This window comes from Furipterus horrens, unplaced genomic scaffold (genome assembly GCF_987537825.1).
Source record: "Furipterus horrens unplaced genomic scaffold, mFurHor1.1.pri manual_scaffold_4, whole genome shotgun sequence".
Taxonomy (NCBI): domain Eukaryota; kingdom Metazoa; phylum Chordata; class Mammalia; order Chiroptera; family Furipteridae; genus Furipterus; species Furipterus horrens.
Genome location: NW_028327174.1, coordinates 194,974,285 through 194,991,816, shown reverse-complemented (window position 1 = coordinate 194,991,816; position 17,532 = coordinate 194,974,285). Strand labels below are relative to the sequence as shown.

At 40.9% G+C, this 17,532-nt stretch overlaps 3 protein-coding genes across 3 annotated transcripts; all 3 read right to left on the bottom strand.

The window, feature by feature from the left end:
• Positions 1-645: 645 nt before the first annotated feature.
• On the bottom strand, positions 646-1,590 carry LOC150013684 (olfactory receptor 1Q1-like). Its single transcript, XM_090276002.1, has one exon. It carries the CDS (start codon positions 1,588-1,590, stop codon positions 646-648), a length of 945 nt encoding a protein of 314 aa, XP_090132128.1.
• A 3,495-nt stretch (positions 1,591-5,085) lies between these two features.
• LOC150013683 (olfactory receptor 1f45-like) lies at positions 5,086-6,929 on the bottom strand. Its single transcript, XM_090275271.1, has 2 exons — positions 6,020-6,929; positions 5,086-5,162 (listed from the first exon to the last, which is right to left on the bottom strand). Exons 1-2 carry the CDS (start codon positions 6,927-6,929, stop codon positions 5,086-5,088), a joined length of 987 nt encoding a protein of 328 aa, XP_090131397.1.
• Positions 6,930-14,951: 8,022 nt separating this feature from the next.
• Positions 14,952-15,896, bottom strand: LOC150013682 (olfactory receptor 1f45-like). The gene has a single exon (XM_090275270.1). It carries the CDS (start codon positions 15,894-15,896, stop codon positions 14,952-14,954), a length of 945 nt encoding a protein of 314 aa, XP_090131396.1.
• Between the last annotated feature and the right edge of the window lie 1,636 nt (positions 15,897-17,532).

The window sequence follows — 17,532 nt, the reverse complement described above, 5'->3', positions numbered from 1 at the left end:
TAGAACATGGGTGAGTGACCAAGACTTGGCCAATCCCACGGATCACCTTATTTTGGATCTAGATGTGGTGGTGCAAAGAATAAGAACTGGGCAGTTCTTTATGGAGATGGTCACTTCTGGTTTTCAGGCCTCTGAGGGCTATGCCCCATGACTTCTGCTGGTAACTCTTGTTGGTAGGGCTACAGGTGGCAGTGAACAGACTTTGGTGACTATAGCAGTGAGCTTATCAGACTAATTCTGGGATATGATCTTGACTGTGATTCCTTCATGTTTTATTGAACCTAGTTGCTTAGTCTTCTTGGAAAATCCACATATACTTTCAATAAATATTTCTTTAATGAATCAATGAGAACCGGTGTTCGTTACCTGCATCTAACTAACTCTGTGAGTTAGAATCCTGGTATTTAGTGGCAGGTCCAGAAAACAACCTCAGTTTTAATCAAATCCATGCTAATGTTTACACTAAATACATAGTTTCATGTGCTTTGCATTTAAGGAATATCTCAGGGCAATATCCAGTGAGAAAACCTGTGATATGTACTTAATTTAGATATTTCTGGGAAGTTTTAAAGGAAACAGATATATGAGGGACAAAATTGGTTCCCCAGAATCACAGATAAAAACTTGGAACTGTGTTTTGAGGTTTTACCTAAAGAAAGAAATCCATGTTCTGCTCCTCCATTTCCTGAAGGCTCCTTTGACATCCCCATTCCTCAAGCTATAAATGAAGGGGTTCAGCATGGGGGTCACCACTGTGTGCATGACTGTCAGGATGCGACCCTTGGCCACTGAATAGCTGGCAAGAGGCTGGAAGTAGACCAATGTGAGGGTGCCATAGAAGACAGCCACCACAATGAGGTGGGAGCCACAGGTAGAAAAGGCTCTCCACTTGCCCTTGGCTGAGGGGCTCCGGAGGACCACCGAGATGATGCAGGCATAGGAGGCAATGATGAAGGCCAGAGCTCCGTTGATGACAATAACACCTTCTGTGTGGATCATCAGCATATTGAGGTGGGTGCTGGTGCAGGATAACTTCATCAGAGGGTAGAGGTCACAGAAGAAGTGAGGGATCCTGTTATCTGCACAGAAGGTCAGTCGGCCCATGAGAAAGGTGTGCAGTAGGGCATTAAGATGGGAGAGGATATGGCACAGAGCCACCATCTGTGAACACAGCATTTTGGTCAGAATCATAGGGTAGTGGAAAGGGTGGCAGATGGCCACATATCTGTCATAGGCCATTATAGCCAGGAGGAAGTTTTCCATGCCTGCAAAGCATATGAAAAAATAGGTCTGGGCTAAGCAGCCCATGTAGGAAATGGTCTTTGTAGGAGAGAAAATGTTCTGTAGCATCTTGGGGACTGTGGTGGAGGTAAAGCAGATGTCTGCCAAGGCCAAGTTACTGAGGAAGATGTACATGGGGGTGTGGAGGTGTGGAGTAGAGATAATCAGTATGATGATGGCAAAGTTGCCAGAAATGTTGATTATATACATGAGTAGAAAAAGAAGGAAGAGTGGGATCTCTTCTTCTGGGTGGGTTGAAATGCCCAAGAGAACAAAATGGGATGGACTGGTCCAGTTAATGTTGTCCATCTGTTGCCATAAGAATGAAAAGGATTATTACTACTTTTTTATTGAGGTATAATTTACATATAACATTATATTAGTTGCAGGTGTACAATATACTGATTCAGTGTTCGTATACATTGTGAAATGATCGCCATGGTTAAGTCTAGTTAATATCCATATAGTAGCATACATAATTACAATTTTTTTTCTTGTGATGAAGACTTTTAAGATCTAATCTCTTAGCAACTTTCCAATATGCAATGTAGTATTATTAACTCTAACCACAATGCTGTACGTTATATCCCCATGACTTATTTCTTTTATAACTAGAAGTTTGCACTTTGGGACTCCTTCACCCATTTTGCCTGTCTCCCCTACTCTTAACTTCTGGGAACCAGCAATCTGTTCTCTGTATCTATGAGTTTTTTTCTTTAGAAAAAACATAATAATGAAATTATATGGTATATTTGTTTCTCTGGCTGACTTATTTCACTTAGTGTAGTACCATCAAGGTCCATCTACATTTTTGCCAAGGGCAAGAATTCATTCATACATATGTGTGTGTGTATGCACTTCGGTTGCTTCCATATCTTAGCTATTGTAAATAGTCCTGCAGTGAACATGGAGTTGCACATATCTTTTCAAGTTAGCATTTTTGTTTACTTCAAATAAATACCCAGAGTATAACTGTTAGATTATATGGTAGTTCTATTTTTATTTTTTGGAGGAACTCTACACTATTTTCCAAAAAGAATTATTTTTTATAGACTTGGACATTTGGACACTATCACGTTTGTGCTCCGATGTAAATAAACTACAGAGAGTGTTGATAAAGCGATCAAGTGCTTATTTTCCAAACTAACAGGTATGAAGTTTTCCTTATTATTAGCATCATCATTATTACCATAGCTAACATTTACAGAACACTTACCTTGACTTTGCTGCATTATCACATTTAATTTTTATAATAACCCCATGGAGGCCTCAGTTTCTTCAAGTGGGAAATGGGAGGAATAGTACTTGCTTCCAACCCAGAGGCTTTGTAAAAAACAAAAAGAGACTACGGGCATAAAAGCCTTTAACAAGTCTTACGAAGCAGTGAGAAGCTGTTTGCATTAGACTCCTGTAGGAACTTAGGTTCCCTGTCACAGATAGGTCCCCACAACTTCTGACAATCTGACCCAAAGACTTTCTGATAATAGAGTTGCCTTTCATTCCAAAATGACCTTTGTAAATGGAGGAGGCACTTGGATAACAGTCTATTCTCTGAGTGTCTCTGTTTGATCAATACTTCCTAGAAGTGGAAAGAAAAGTCTGGGCTAGTTGTTAAGACAAGACAAAGTGGACAAACATGTCCAGCGGCTGACTTTTAGATCATCCCAGCCTGATTTCCCACAACGCCTCCCCAGCTGACTGATGCTCTTTGAAATTCCATTGGAATATCTCTTTGAATCAGAATAATTTCCTGTAGTGGGACACTCTTGACTTTCTAAACTATTCATTCTTTTCTGCGGTTGAGTTTTAATAAGGGGAGCGGAGAGAGTCCATGAACACAGCATATCTGAGGATGATATAGGGAAGAGGCTCCGTAAAGGGTTAGAATAAAAAGAGAAGACTTAGGGAGTCAGAGACAAACTTCACAGTACACACAAGATAGTGTGAAGGACCGAGTTGGAGAAAGATGGTCTTCCCTCTGGAAGTTCCTTGTAGCCTGTGTAGGACTTGTGTGAGGTGCCCAGAAACTGCTTTGTGGGTGGGCAGCCCGAGGTGCAGGCGCTCACCTCACTGCGGCCCCCTGGCTGAACTGGAATGGGCTGGGCCTGGCATGTCCATCCTCCCGCGGGCAGCACGTGTGATCACAAGGGGCAGGCAGAGGGAGCTGCCCAGCACAGAAGAAAGACATCAGGAAGGGGTCGAAGGGCAGGACAACCAACTGCTGGGGTCGCTCCTGCTTGTCAGGGGCAGGAAAGCATGTCTGGGCAAGGCTCCGGGAGGTCTGAGCTTGTGTTCCTGCATGAATCCCATGGTTCCCACAGCACAGTCTCCCAAGTGTGTCACTGGCTGAACTTGCTGCCTTCTCTGGGGCGTGGGGCCCACGAGTCGGTGCTTCCACTGTTAATATTAGTGGCTGTGGCTTGGCAGCTCAGCTGATCCCAGGAGAGCGGCCAGGACCCGGGAGATCAGCCTGGACACAGGGCTCCCTGATGTGTGCTCCAAAATTAGGCACTGAGTAGAAAGCGCAGGAAAACTTAGATAGGGTCAAGGCATAGATGAGGTGTCTCTCTGCCTGAGTCCTGCAAGAGGGAGCCTTCCTTTAAGTGGTACACTCTTATTTTAAAAAATATTTGCCTGCGAAACACGTATTGAAAACTGAGTCTGTTTTCCACCTTTTCCATTCCTCTCCAGGGGTAATCTCTGTTCATGTTTTGCCCTGTACCTGCTCACACCCTTGTGTATGTACAGTCTTGTTTCTTCAAAAGGGAGCTCACTTGTCCTGGAGCTTTCTTTGTTTCTCTCATCTCATATATTTATCGCAGTCCTCCGATGTCACCATCAGGCCTACCTCATTATTCAGAAGGATTTTGTAGATTATTAGAAGTACCAGAAGTCACACACGTTTCCCTACTCATGCCACTTACTTATCTCCTTTTTAGGGGGAGGAGAAGCCACTACAAAAGCAACACTATATGGATATTCTTTTTTTATTTTAAGTATACTTTATTGATTATATTGTTACAATAGTTCCAATTTTTTCTAGGCATCTTTGTGTCCATATATTTTTCTAGAAATGAAAATGCTAGATGGAAGTATTTGTGCATCTTTAATTTCATCAGTGCCACCAGACTGTCCTTGAAAAAGTTAAAACCGTTCTTTACAGCCTTCAAGGGCGTATGAGAATGCACCCTTCCATAGCCTGGCGGCTCTGTTTGCAGACTCTTTGCTGCTTCCCAATCTGATGGGGGAAAAAGAAACGATGTGAGAGTTTTACTTTTTATTTTCCTAATGGCTGGGGGGCAATTTTTTGACCATTTTAGTTTTTCTTCTTTGAATTTTTCACCACATCCTTGCCCACTTTTTCTATGTGGTTACTTTGTGTGTGTGTGTGTGTGTGTGTGTGTGTGTGTGTGTGTGTTTTAATTGATTTACATGTGATAGAGAGACATTGTCTTTTGCTTTCCTTCTTGATCTGACTCATAACTCTAATGATCCTCAGTATCCATCTTGGATGGATATGTTTTCTTTTACTTATATGGTGTTTATTCTGAGAACACAAATCATTAGTTTCCCTAGAAAGTTAGATGTGACGTTTCTTATCAGATCTTATATCAGTCAGTCCTCAAAAATCTGAAACACACAGGGACACAGACATCATTGAACACACATAGTCGGCAATAATAATGCCTTACACATGTTGAGTGTTAACTGTGTGTCAGGCATTCTGTTTTAAGTGCTCAAATGCTTTTCATGTCATTTAACCTCACAGTAACCATGTATGTTACCCCCATGTTCATTGCAACATTATTCATGATAGTCAAGATATGGAGACAACCTAAGTGCTGTTTGTTGAGCACTTAACTGTGATCCAAGTTCATTCACATGTTATTTATTACTAAGAGGAATCCTAGGATGTAGTTGTTCTTCCAGTTTTACAGAAAAAAGACACCAGAACTGAGACGAAGAATGTTCCTCAAGCTACATAGTATGAAAGTGGTGGGCTTTTGGTTCTGACTTGCAACTTCTGACTTGAAGTCTTGGGTTCTTGTCACTATAACACTAAACAGAATTAGAACTAGGATATATGTGTGAGGGGCTTAGACTCACATAATCCAGTTACTTTAATTTACAAATGGGGAAACCAAGGCTCAGAGACATTAAGTGATTATCTAAGAGTCACACAGTTCATTAATGGCAAAGCCAGCTCTGGAACCCAAGACTTAAATTAAAGCTTTGTTCTTTTTCTATAGAACACTACCTGTTTACTTGTCAAGTACAAGATTACCTCCTTTGTATTTCATTCTACTAGACATAATAAATCTTATATTCTTGGGCGAGAGATATATATCTTCTATAGTTCCTTTATAACTTCAGCTAAATAAAAGTTTGGACTTTTATTTTCACATCCCATATATACAGGCCCCCACCTGTAGATTTCTCTTAGTCATCCAGTAGAAAAACAAACAAACCAAGAACCATGTAGGAGTGAGTAGTAACTTACTCAAAGCAAGGGCACTTCACAAAGATGATTGGAGGTTACCGATATCACCGGTCCCCTGCTGTCTCAGACATCAATCTTCACTTTGAAATATAAACACGAGGAAAAGATAGACCTCTGGGTCAGGGAAGCTATGGTGGTTGGGCTCTCAGGGGGCCAATTTTCCACTGTCAGTACTAAGTCTTAGAGTGAGGACCCTAAGGTCCTAAGGAGAGTGTTAGAATGTGTCTCTTCTGAGTAGTTTTCCCAGTGCCCCCTTCATATCCCTGTTTCTCAGGCTGTAGATGAAAGGGTTCAGCATGGGGGTGACCACTGTGTACATTACTGAAAAGGCTCTGTTCTTTCCACCTGAGGAAGATGATGGAGGACATAAATAGACCCCAATAGCTGTACTGTAAAACAGAGAGACCACAGAAAGGTGGGAAGTGCAGTTGGAGAAGGCCTTTTGCTTACCCTTTGTGGAATCAATTCTTAGAATAGCCAATACAATGTAAAAGTAAGATGTAAGGATGCAGACAAAGGGTCCAATTAGCAGTGTTCCTGCCACAAGGATGAGCATCAGGTTATTCACATAAGTACTGGAGCAGGCCAGTTTCAGGAGGGGGACCAGATCACAGAAGAAGTGGGGGATGATATTGGGGCCACAGAAGGAAAGCCTGGTCACTAGGAGGGTATGCACTAGGGCATGGAGGGTAGTGACCACCCATGACCCAGTCACCAACAAGATACAGCGTTGGGAGCTCATGGTCATGGCATAATGGAGGGGGTGGCTGATGGCCACATAGCGGTCAAGTGCCATCACAGCCAGGAGAAAGTTGTCCAGATCTGCAAATAGGCCAAAGAAATAGAGTTGTGTGAGACACTCGCCATAAGAAATCAGGTTACTTCCTGAGCCAATATTATCTAGCATCTTGGGAATTATTGTAGAGATGAAACCAATGTCAGAGAAGGACAAATTGGCCAGGAAGATATACATAGGAGTGTGGAGGTGCATGTCAGAGCCGATGGCCAGGATGATGAGTAGGTTTCCCAGCACAGTGACCAGGTACATGCACAGAAAGAGCCCGAACAGGAGAGGTTGCTGCTCTGGCCACTCAGAGAGGCCCATGAGAAGGAACTCATAGATGCTGGTCTGGTTTCTTCTGTCCATGTCTGGAATTCTGTCTGAAACAAATTGTATTAACTATAAATAGCAAAAAGTAAAATATTGCTGTGTTGAAATTTTTTGAACCCCTAAAAAATCATGTGGCTTAGACAATTCTGTTTGGTAAAGCTTGAATTTATAACTGTGCACATTAGAAAAGATGAGTTGTGAAGTTAAAATTGGTTTCAGAAGTTGACAAGAAATCCAAGGCTCCTTCAAACAATTTCAGCTCTCCCCATGAAACATGACAGGTAGCCTGGGAAATGTGCTCTGGGCTGCACACATCTTATCAGTATATACCAAATAATTATAATTTCTCAGAATGATTATGTAATTAAGTAAATGACATTTGCATAACACAATTAAGTAAACTAATGAATAGTATATCTAATACTGATAATATGTAATTATAAGTAAAATAATTATATAATTAATGCCAAATAACTTTTAAAAAGGTAGAATTTCAGAACAGCATGTATATTTATAATTTCATTTTTATAAAATTAAAACAAACATTTACGTATGAGTAAGGACACTGAAAGAACACATTCTAAAGGTCAATCGCATTTACTTCTGAGAAGTGAGTATGGGCCCAAAGGTTGTAGGTGCCACCTCTGTGTTACTCAGTTGTACCAGGTTGTCTTATCTTCATAATTAAAAGATTCTTTTAAAAATATGATGGATGTGCTTCACTGAATTAATCCCAGTGACCACCCAGAAGGCAACTTGGAGACTTGGGGAGTTCTGACAAGTTGACCAGGGTGTAATCTCTAAAAGGTAGCGCTGACAAGCGAGTCGGAGAACAAAAGTCAAATGCCTTTGACCCTGTGTGAAGAAAATAAAAGGTGTTATTAACAGTTTCTCTTTTTACTGTTGTTCAGTTACAGTTGTCCCAGTTCTTCCCTCATTGCTCTCCCCTGTCCTGCCCACCCCCTGCTGCCACAGTCAGTCCCCACCCTGTTGTACATGTCCCTGGGTCCTTTGTACCTGCTCCTTGATTTGATCCTTCCTCTTCTAACAGCTACATGGTAAATGTGTTGGAAATGCTGAATAAAATAAATATAATTAAATTGCTCAGAAAAAAAGAAAAAGTGATGGAGGGATAATTTTCCATCCTAGTCCAGTCCATCCGGGCCCTTTAAAATCTTCCCAGCTTTCCCAAAGAAAAGGCTCTTAGGAAATGTATAAAATACTGTTCCAATTCCCTCCAGCATGGCTGGGAATTACCTGTGCTTTGTCTCTGCCAGCATTGATGTTCTGTGCTCACCTGTGCTTCTCCACCTAGTTTGAACCTCTTCATCTAGATTTTAAAAATCTAAGTTTTAGACAGTATATTCCTGTAGGGATCTGCTCCTTGTGGTTTAGGGAATTGTAGCCCCGCTGAACATGATTGTCACCGGCATTCCGGCTGTGCTTGTCTTTAAGTCTCAACATAAGGCTGTGTGTGAAACATAACTGAAGACCACTCAGAGGGTTTCCATGGGATTTGGATTTAAAGAATGCTTATTATGCTTTAGAACTTGCTCTGCTGCCTTTATCATTAATGTAACATAAACAGTCTCCAGCAAGGAATGTATGAAACCTTGCACCTACTGCCAGTGTGGTGTCAAGATGTTTGATGGACCCTGACACAGACTGGTCACTGTACCCTCTGTACTAGTACATGTAATCTGTTACTATCAACTGTAATCCTAATGCCTCCAAGCTATTGATGATTTATGAATCTTGACCTTGTATCTCTCCTGCGTAACCTCCTCAATAAAAGGCATGAGGGAAGAAGGTCTAATCACTGTTCTCCACTAGAGAGACAGCCATCTTCCTTTCCCCAGACATAATGAGATGTCCTGGGTAAAAGTTTGTTCATTGGACATAATAAAGTGTCCTAGGTAAGAGTTTGCTCCGCCGTGGTCACGAAGACTCTGCTGCACAGAGCAGCTTCCAACCGAGGCTAGGGTGTGTGAGGCACCTCCACCTCATATTCCAGCTTCTGACTTATTTGCTCTCACAGGGCTTTCTTATATTTAGGTATTAAATGGATACATTGCAAACCTAAATAGAAGGGGTCAAATCCCTATTTCATACCCCCCAAACTACACCTTAGTTTGTTTCAGAGAAGAGGAGCTTTTCATTTGCGACTCAGATACCTTTACTTTCCATAGCAGCCACAGTGAGGCCACACCAGGAATATCATAACTAGAAAATACTGGACATTAAGTTTATCCAATCCATATCCATTGCTCTGATTCAATAAAGAAGTCAGAGTAATAATAATAACACTGGCTGAGCACTAGCCATGCACTGGCCACTAGATTCTCTTAAGTGGTAACTCTGTGCAGAAGTGCTATACTTTTCTTTACTTTAAAGATGTAGAAACTGAAGTCTGGAGGGGTTAAGAAACTTGCCAAAGGCTGCACATTTAGGAATTGAAGTAAAGTTGTCTGAGTCAAAAGCCTAAGTTCTTTGTTCTGCTGTGCTACTTTTCAGTGTTCACCAAAGCACATTCTGATTCCGGTTCAGCTTCCTGCATATTTTCAGTAAGGAGAAAATGCACCATCAGCAAGTTCGTTCATTCATTCATTCATTCATTCATTCCAACTTTATTAAGATATAGCTGACAAAATTGCATATATTTAAGGGTGCAATGTCATGTTTTAATATATTTAATGCATGGTTACAGATACATTGTGAAATGATTACCACAATCAAGTTAATTAACACATTCATCACCTTAGAGAATTTAAATATTTATTCCATTCAGCAGTTACAGTTCATGGCCAGTGAGGATATTTGGTATTTTGGGCTTATGCATTAATTCTTTATAAGTGTGATTGATGTGAATCAGTCCACTTCAGGCCAGTGCTTGGATAAGGTTCCGTTTTTATACTTGTAAATCTAATCGCCTCAGGCTATGATTTTTACACGAGAGGCCCAGATTCTTCTTTCTGTGCCCCCCCATCCCCAAATGCAACTAAATCCAATTTAGAAGCTTTGCCTAGAGCAGGAAGTAGTATTATATTCTGTTATAGTCATTCAACTATACCACCTTTACAGTGAGAATTACAAAGAAATGAACATTCATTCCAGTTTTCACTTTTCTTGCTCAAAGGTAAATTAACCTCCAGGAATCTCATTAATTACTAGAAGCATACAGCCCTTTAAAAACAGTTACACTGGTCCCAGGTGAAAATGTATAGAAATGAAATAATATTTTCAGAATTCTTCTGATATCTCGGTCAATAAACTAATAAAACATAAAACAGTTGGCTTTTGGGAAAACAATACGTCCTTTGGTTTTAGCCTTTATTATATGACAAATGGCCTAACACCCTGGCCAAGGGGCTAAGCTAGAGGAGTGTGCCACAATCACGTGGGGAGCATTTCCTACGCTCCCCCCTCAAAATTGAATTCCCACTCTATCTATACACTAAAACCACTGCATTTGACTCATTTATGTGCTTCCAAGGAGAATATTTAGATTGCATAGAATAAAGGAAAAAAATTTAGTTTGCATTAAGAAAATTTTTGTTTGCTTTCTATGTCAAACCTAATAATATGCTTTGAATAATTCATTTAGCTTCTCTGTACTGTAGTTTCCCTCTCTGAAAAGGGCTAACTGAGCCATCCCTATGTCATAGGCTGCTGTGAGGTTCCTTATTGCCTCATATTAGGAAAATGTCAGTGCTATTTCTTATCATGACATAATCAGCCCTTCATGATTCTGTCTCCATCCAAATAGCCAATGACACTTACCCCTCATGCCATGCCATTCCATTCAACATTCTTGCCCATGAACCCACTCATGGTCCTCAAACAACTCATCATGTCCTGCTTCCATGCCTTTGCTTAGCTATGCCACCTTCCTGAAAATCTCTTCCTTTTCCCCACCCGGCAAGAGCTCAGGGGTCAACACCTGGGGATGTTGAAGTTCATTGCTTTATCCTCTGTGCTCCCACAATCCTGTTTATGGGTCTCTTGTAGAATACTGGATACATTGCCTTATAATTACTTACTTCTCTCCATTATACTGTGTGCCCCTCAGTGCCAGGGACTCATCTTTATTCATCTTGTTTCTTCTTAGTATGTACCTGGTAATCATCTGTTGAATAAATCAGTGGATGGGTGGGCAGTAAAATGACACTTTAAGCTATGATGAAACTGTATGGTGTTATTATTTAGCTATCAGCATTGCTTTTTACTTATAGAGGTAGTTAATAAAGCAGATGACTCTTACCTGAACATCTCAGGTTGCCCAGCATACATTCTAGGATAGAAGGTGTTCAAAATCGTTTGTGAAAATGAAAAAAAAAATGTATTGTGGATGTTGAATTAGTAATCAATTGCATATTTCCACAAGTACTGGATTCATGGTTTGTTTATATCTTACATTTGAACTAAATGTTGTTTTTGTTTTAATTTAAAAAGAATGTAGAGAAAACTTATGCTTGGAATTCAGATTTAATATGAACATATCTTCATGCGCCCCTTCCCAGTGCTGAGAACTGTTCCCCCAATTCTCTTGTGTTTACATATTTGGACACAGCCAGCAAGACCTGACATGCTCCATCCGCATGTTAGACCCCTCTTAGGAGCATATGGAAGCTTTAGGAAACTGGTTTCAAGGACCAGAAGGTTAAATTCATAGTCTTGGGGAGCAGTCCTCTGGATCAAAGCTACCTAGCCACCCCACCCTTGAGGAACTAAAGAACATTAAGTCAACTGTCTTATTGTGTGTATGAGGAAACAGATCTCAGAGATCTACTATACTCTGTCCAAGTTCAGCCCTACAACTGGTCCCAAGAACAGGATTCCTGAAGCTCTTTCCAGTGGGCCATTCTGCTTCTCTGGACTAAGTGGAAAGTGGAAAAGGGTGATATACGGCCAATGACTTACTGTCCATCCTGAGTTGGGCCAAGAATTGCTCCTTATTTCTTCATGTTAAGGTAGACGTTTGACTATTCTGCTGTTAGTTTTCAATTGCCTGGACTGAAGAAGTCATACTTTATGTCAAATGGAAAGCCAGTATCTTCCCCTATGTTTAAGGCATGAGGGACCCTGGGACATCAAACCCTCATCTGCTCTAAGGAAGGAGAAATGAAAGCAGGGCACCCTCAATCCTGAGCCAGCCAGCCTGACTAGGATCCCAGGAAAAACAAAGTTATCTACCTGCAGTTTCTAGCACAATCCCCAGAGCTCTCTGATGGATGTTGCAGACACGTCTGGGAATACTGGTCTCTAAAATATCCATTGTGGGAAAAACATTGGTTCATTGTCTGGTCCCAGTCCCAAAACTCTAGATGAAGTGCTCTGTAGTATTATGAAGTTCACTTATCCTCTCTGGACTTTGGTTTCCTCAGGTAAATAAGTCAGTAAACAACATGTTCTCTCACAATAGAAATCTTAGAGTTAAAATTTTGTCATTCTGGAGCATATGAAATATTATCTTATTGTGGTTTTAATGAACACTTCTCCAATCCTTAAAGATGTTAACCACATTTTCATCATTCCTATACCTTCTTTATAAAAGGAGTCTGCTCATTTTTATTGGAATGAGTGTCTTTTGATAATGATTTGTATGAATTTTAATTATGATTTAATAAATATGCTCTCTCATTTTCTTTTAGTTTAAGCCTTTAAAAAAATCAAACTTTTATCAAGACATTTGATCATCTTCAATTTCTATACATCTTGCATTATTCCCTAAAAATGTTTTTCTTTTAACTTAAGTGTTTCTTCCACAGGTCTCTTTGTGTGGCAAATCTTCTGAGTCTTTATATATCTAAGAATATTTGTAATTTGTCTCTACATTTGAATGGCAACTTGATGGATATAAAGTTTTGGGTTCAAAGCTGTATTCCTCTTATGCATGGAACATATTTCAGTGTCTTTTTTATATTCAGTGTAGCTATTAAGAAGTCTGTTGACTTAATGACTACTGTTCCTTTGTAGGCAAACTTTCCTTTCTCTAAGACATTTGAGAGGCAAGGAATTTCCAGAGTTCTTTAAACCAAAGAGGGCAACCTGAAGGAGGAATTGTTGCTGCCTTTGGCTGGACCAAATCACAGTGACCAGTTGCTGAAGATGTATAATTGGGGCCAGTTGTTTCCCAGGGCATCTTCCAATGCCAAGATGACTGCCTGGGGTTCGGCCAGTCGTGCTGACCCTTGTGCTCCATCCTCGACCGGGGATATCCCAGCTGAAGGATTAAAAGGTAGCAGTCCTCCAGTGAGCTTGATTAAGTAAAGGGTATAAGGAAGACTTGAATTTGCTGGTGCTCCCTGAGAAATAGCTGCCAGGTGTCAGTGGCAGTCTGCTCAAGACTGGCTAGGGCTTCTCCACTGGGATACTCAGCAAAGTGATATACCCATTGTATCCTACCATTTTTCCTCAATAATTAATGACCCTCTTCCAAAGTTTTCCATTTGGTGAGGCATGTGCACTACTGACTGCAGCAGCAGCATGGGCTATTTTTCATGTCATGAACACCCAGTGGAGCAGAAGAAAGATTGGAGATGAAGCTGGGAATGTTGGGGTGGGCAGACATGGCACACCCATTTCCATCAGTGAAATGGATCCTATTATTACTTAAGAATCTGAGGGAATTTAATATTAATTTGAGGCTCACAAGATCTGCCAGCCAATTGGCACATCTTGGTAGAAGTTAAAGGTATTTCTGACTCAAACCTGTGTCTTGTTTTCATTTAAAATTCTGAGTATGTCAGTGAGATCTCTGTAGGGAAGAAATGAACAGAGTACAGTTTCCAAAATTTCTCCTGTGTGTTATTAAAAAATCCTCTGTGGATTGTTAGGATATGTCCTTAGCAGCGTTCCTGGGGGAGATGCAATAATGAAATTAATAGTTATCTTTTTAAACAATTTTGTTAAATTTATTGGGGTGACATTGATTAAAACGATTATACAGAGTTGTGCAAAAGTAGGTTTATGGTGGTGAGTACATTAAAAAGAGTTTAATTTCGTATTAATATGTATTATTTATTGTATTATTATCTATACAAACAACTGTAAACTTACTTTTACCCCACCCTGTATAGATTTCAAGTGCACAATGCTATAATACATCATCTGTATATAGCATTGTATGTTCACCATCCAAAATTAAGTCTCCTTCGGTCATCATATATTTGATTCCCTTTACCCTCTTTTATCTTCCCTCACCCTCCTTCCCTCTGGTAGCCACCATCCTGTTGTCAATACAGTTATCTTTTAAAACAGATCTAAACATAGACTGTTGGCATAGTGCTGAAGAATGATAGTTCAGTAGGATAAATTTGGTAAGAACCCCAAATAATGTGGCCCAAGCACCCTTCTCTCTGATCCTGTGGCTTGATTCCTAAGTCATCTGAGAATCTATAATGAGAGACTTATGCTCGAGTAGGGGGCATGATTCCTTGTGGGGGATACCAGAATCTCCAAGGCTGTTTATGCTTCCAGCCTCTAGCTTCTTGTTGACCTTGCCTCATCGTCAAATCATTTGCTAGTTTTGGAAGAAGTTGTTGATTGGAACTGTATATGTGAACAGTGTGAGGGAAGCAAGAAAAAAGAACACTAGTAATTGAGAGGAATATGTGGATTAAGGTTCATTTATGCATAGAGTAACCATTAAGTGTACACATCTTGAAATCAGATATCTACATTCAAATTCTGGCTTTGCCTCTTATTAGCTGTGTAACATCAGGGAAATAATTTAACCCTTTTGAACCTTTGTTTTCTCTCCTGTGCGATGCATGTATTTATCTCAAATGTGTATGTTGAATATTGCTGAAGATAATGAAGATCTATCCATAAGACCTGGAACAAGTAAATTTACATATTTATACAGTTTTTCTTCTAACCCTCCCCATAATACCACATGATAAGAATAGTTTATTACCTTCTCTTATGAGTGAGGAAATGGTGGCCCAATGAGGTTATTTAATTTGCACTAAATGGGAAAGCTAGCAAGTGGATGTAGATACCAAGATAACTCTGCAAGCTGATTTCCCCTGAATTCCCCAGATGATGTCTTTGGCCTCATGGAGACTGCAGTGCCCTTCTGCTCAGAAGTCTCCCCAAGGCACTCTTCATGTCTTTGTTCCTCAGGCTGTAGATGAATGGGTTCAGCATGGGGGCCACCACAGCATACATCACAGCAGAAATTCTATCCTTGCTGGAAGAATCACCAGCGGAGGGAATGAAGTACACCCCAATGGCAGACACATAGAACAAGCACACTGCTGAGAGGTGGGAGCCACAGGTGGAGAAGGCCTTCCACTTCCCACTGGCCGATGGGACTCTCACAATGGCAGCCACAATGTGGACATAAGAAATGATGATTAGCAAGGGGATCAAGATGGTTAACGCCCCTCCCCAGTATATCAGCACACATTGGCTAACATAAATATTGGAACAGGAGAGCTTCAACAGGGGGAGAAGTTCACAAAAGAACTGAGGGATGATGTTGTCTGTGCAGAAGGATAGTTGAGCCAGGAGAATGGTGTGGGTTAGAGAGTATGCATGAGAGAGGATTAGGGACATGACCACCAGCAGGATACAGTGTCTGGGACTCATGACCAAGGTGTAGTGAAGGGGGTGGCAGATAGCCACAAGCCGGTCATATGCCATCACCGCCAGGAGGAAAACATCTAGGCCAATGAACCATAGGAAGAAGTAGATCTGAGAGAGACATGCAGCAAAGGTAATGGTATACCTGTGGGCCCAGGTATTCACCAGCATCCTAGGGACCGTGGTAGATGACAAACACAGGTCAGTGAAGGAGAAGTTGGCCAGGAAAAAGTACATGGGGGTGTAAAGGTGGGGGTCAGATCCAATGGCCATGATGATGGCAACATTCCCCACCAGGGTGACCAGATACATACTCAGGAAGATGCCAAAGAGGAGAGGCTGCTGTCCCTGCTGCTCGGACAGGCCCAGAAGCAGGAATTCAGAGACGCTGAATGTGCGGTTTCCTGGTTTCATGCTGCAGGTGTAACTAAGGAATAAAATGGAGGAAGGAGCCTCAGAAACTTCTCTTGCCGTAATATTGTCTTGATGAAAACAAAGGCATAAAATAATGATAGTATCATGATGTTAATCGCTATTCATGATCTCACCAAAGCTGAACTCTATGAGTAATTATTATGCCCTTTTTATTGATGAAGGAACTGAGTCTCCTAGAAAGAGACAGAGGTAAAGTTTAAATCAGCAATTTCTGACTTTAGAGTCTTTGATTTTACACTCTTCACTAATCTGGCTTTAATGAGGCACCCAAAACTAATTCATTTATTCATTTCCCATTTAATGAGTACTAACTGTATGTCAGTCCCAGCTGTAAGTATCAGAAAAACAATGGTAACAAATACAGTAAGGTTTCTGCCCTTGTGTAGATAATATTCAGATCAGAGGAGTCATGCAATAAGCACACAAACAAAAAATAAGTGCTAAAATAAAACTAAAACATAGTAATGATCAGCAGATTGCTTTAAATTTGTTGTCAGCAAAAAACTCACTGTGAAGGAATGGAGAAGAAGGCACCAGCTAAGTGAAGAATTGGGTGGAAGAGTGTTTCAGATACAGGGAACAGTAAAAGCAAACCTGGGGTGAGAACATGCATTTGGAGGAGCAGAAAGAAGACAAGCGTGGCTGAAGTGCGGTGAGCAAAGGGGAGTGGTAGGAGAGGAGATTGAGCAGGCAGGCAGGGGCAGGTCCCGTGGGGCCGTGGAACACACATTCTCAGTACAGAAACCATGGGCATGGGTGGGCGTTTAAGCAGCAGACAGTCACTGTCTGATCGATGGTACGGAAACATCATTCTGCTCCTGTGGAGAGAAGGATCGTAGGGACAGGAATGTGAACAAGGAGTAAGGAAACACGTGTGTGATTCAGAGTGAATTTGGGCTGTGTTTTAGGGAGTTTAGTGACTTGTTCAAGGAACCGTAAGTGGTGGCTCTGGGCTCTAAAGTAAAAGGTTTCCACTCCTGCTGCTGCACCTGTAGAGGAACGAGTAGTGGAATTCTCTAAAGTAAAACGGAAAGAATTAGGTCATTTCCTTTATCAACAGGTGCCATTGAAAAATTATATAGCTAAAAGAATCAGAGGAGTGATCTCTAGAATATTTCTCAAATGGCAGAATCCTGGGAATGTCCTGGAAACATAAGGAGACTAAGAGGAAAGGAGCCAGAGATGTGGATAGTTCTTTGTTTTCCTAGACGGTGAGAGAAGGAAAAAGGCAAAGGCTTCAGGGATGATTTGCAGGATCATAGATATAAAAATCTTTTATGATGTGTTTTCTGTGTTCCAGTGATGTCTACCATTTAATTTAGTCCGTGCAGCCTACATGCCATATTTACCTTACGTTTTCCAGTCAGGAAACAAAGAGCTCCAAGAGATTAACTGACCAGCTTAAGATCATGTAGCTAATAAGAACAAGTCAATATTCAAACTAAGATCTCTCTTCTACCAAACCTGGGACTTAGTCCATTATGCAATTCCACCTCCTAAAGGAGGCAGACCTTTATTTTCTTATGGGTACTACAGATATTTGTCAACTCCTTTAGGAACATAACTGCGAAGTTGAGCCATCCTTTAAATGCCTCTGCAGTGGGTCTAGGAAGCC

Bases quoted from the DNA above. Each gene is read 5' to 3' on its own strand.
- LOC150013684 (XM_090276002.1), bottom strand. From the start codon at position 1,590: ATGGACAACATTAACTGGACCAGTCCATCCCATTTTGTTCTCTTGGGC.
- LOC150013683 (XM_090275271.1), bottom strand. From the start codon at position 6,929: ATGGACAGAAGAAACCAGACCAGCATCTATGAGTTCCTTCTCATGGGC. The intron at 5,163-6,019 runs TACTCAGAAGAG...ATAAATAACATG, and splicing joins GAAGGGGGCACTGGGAAAAC to TGAATGAACTTGGATCACAG.
- LOC150013682 (XM_090275270.1), bottom strand. From the start codon at position 15,896: ATGAAACCAGGAAACCGCACATTCAGCGTCTCTGAATTCCTGCTTCTG.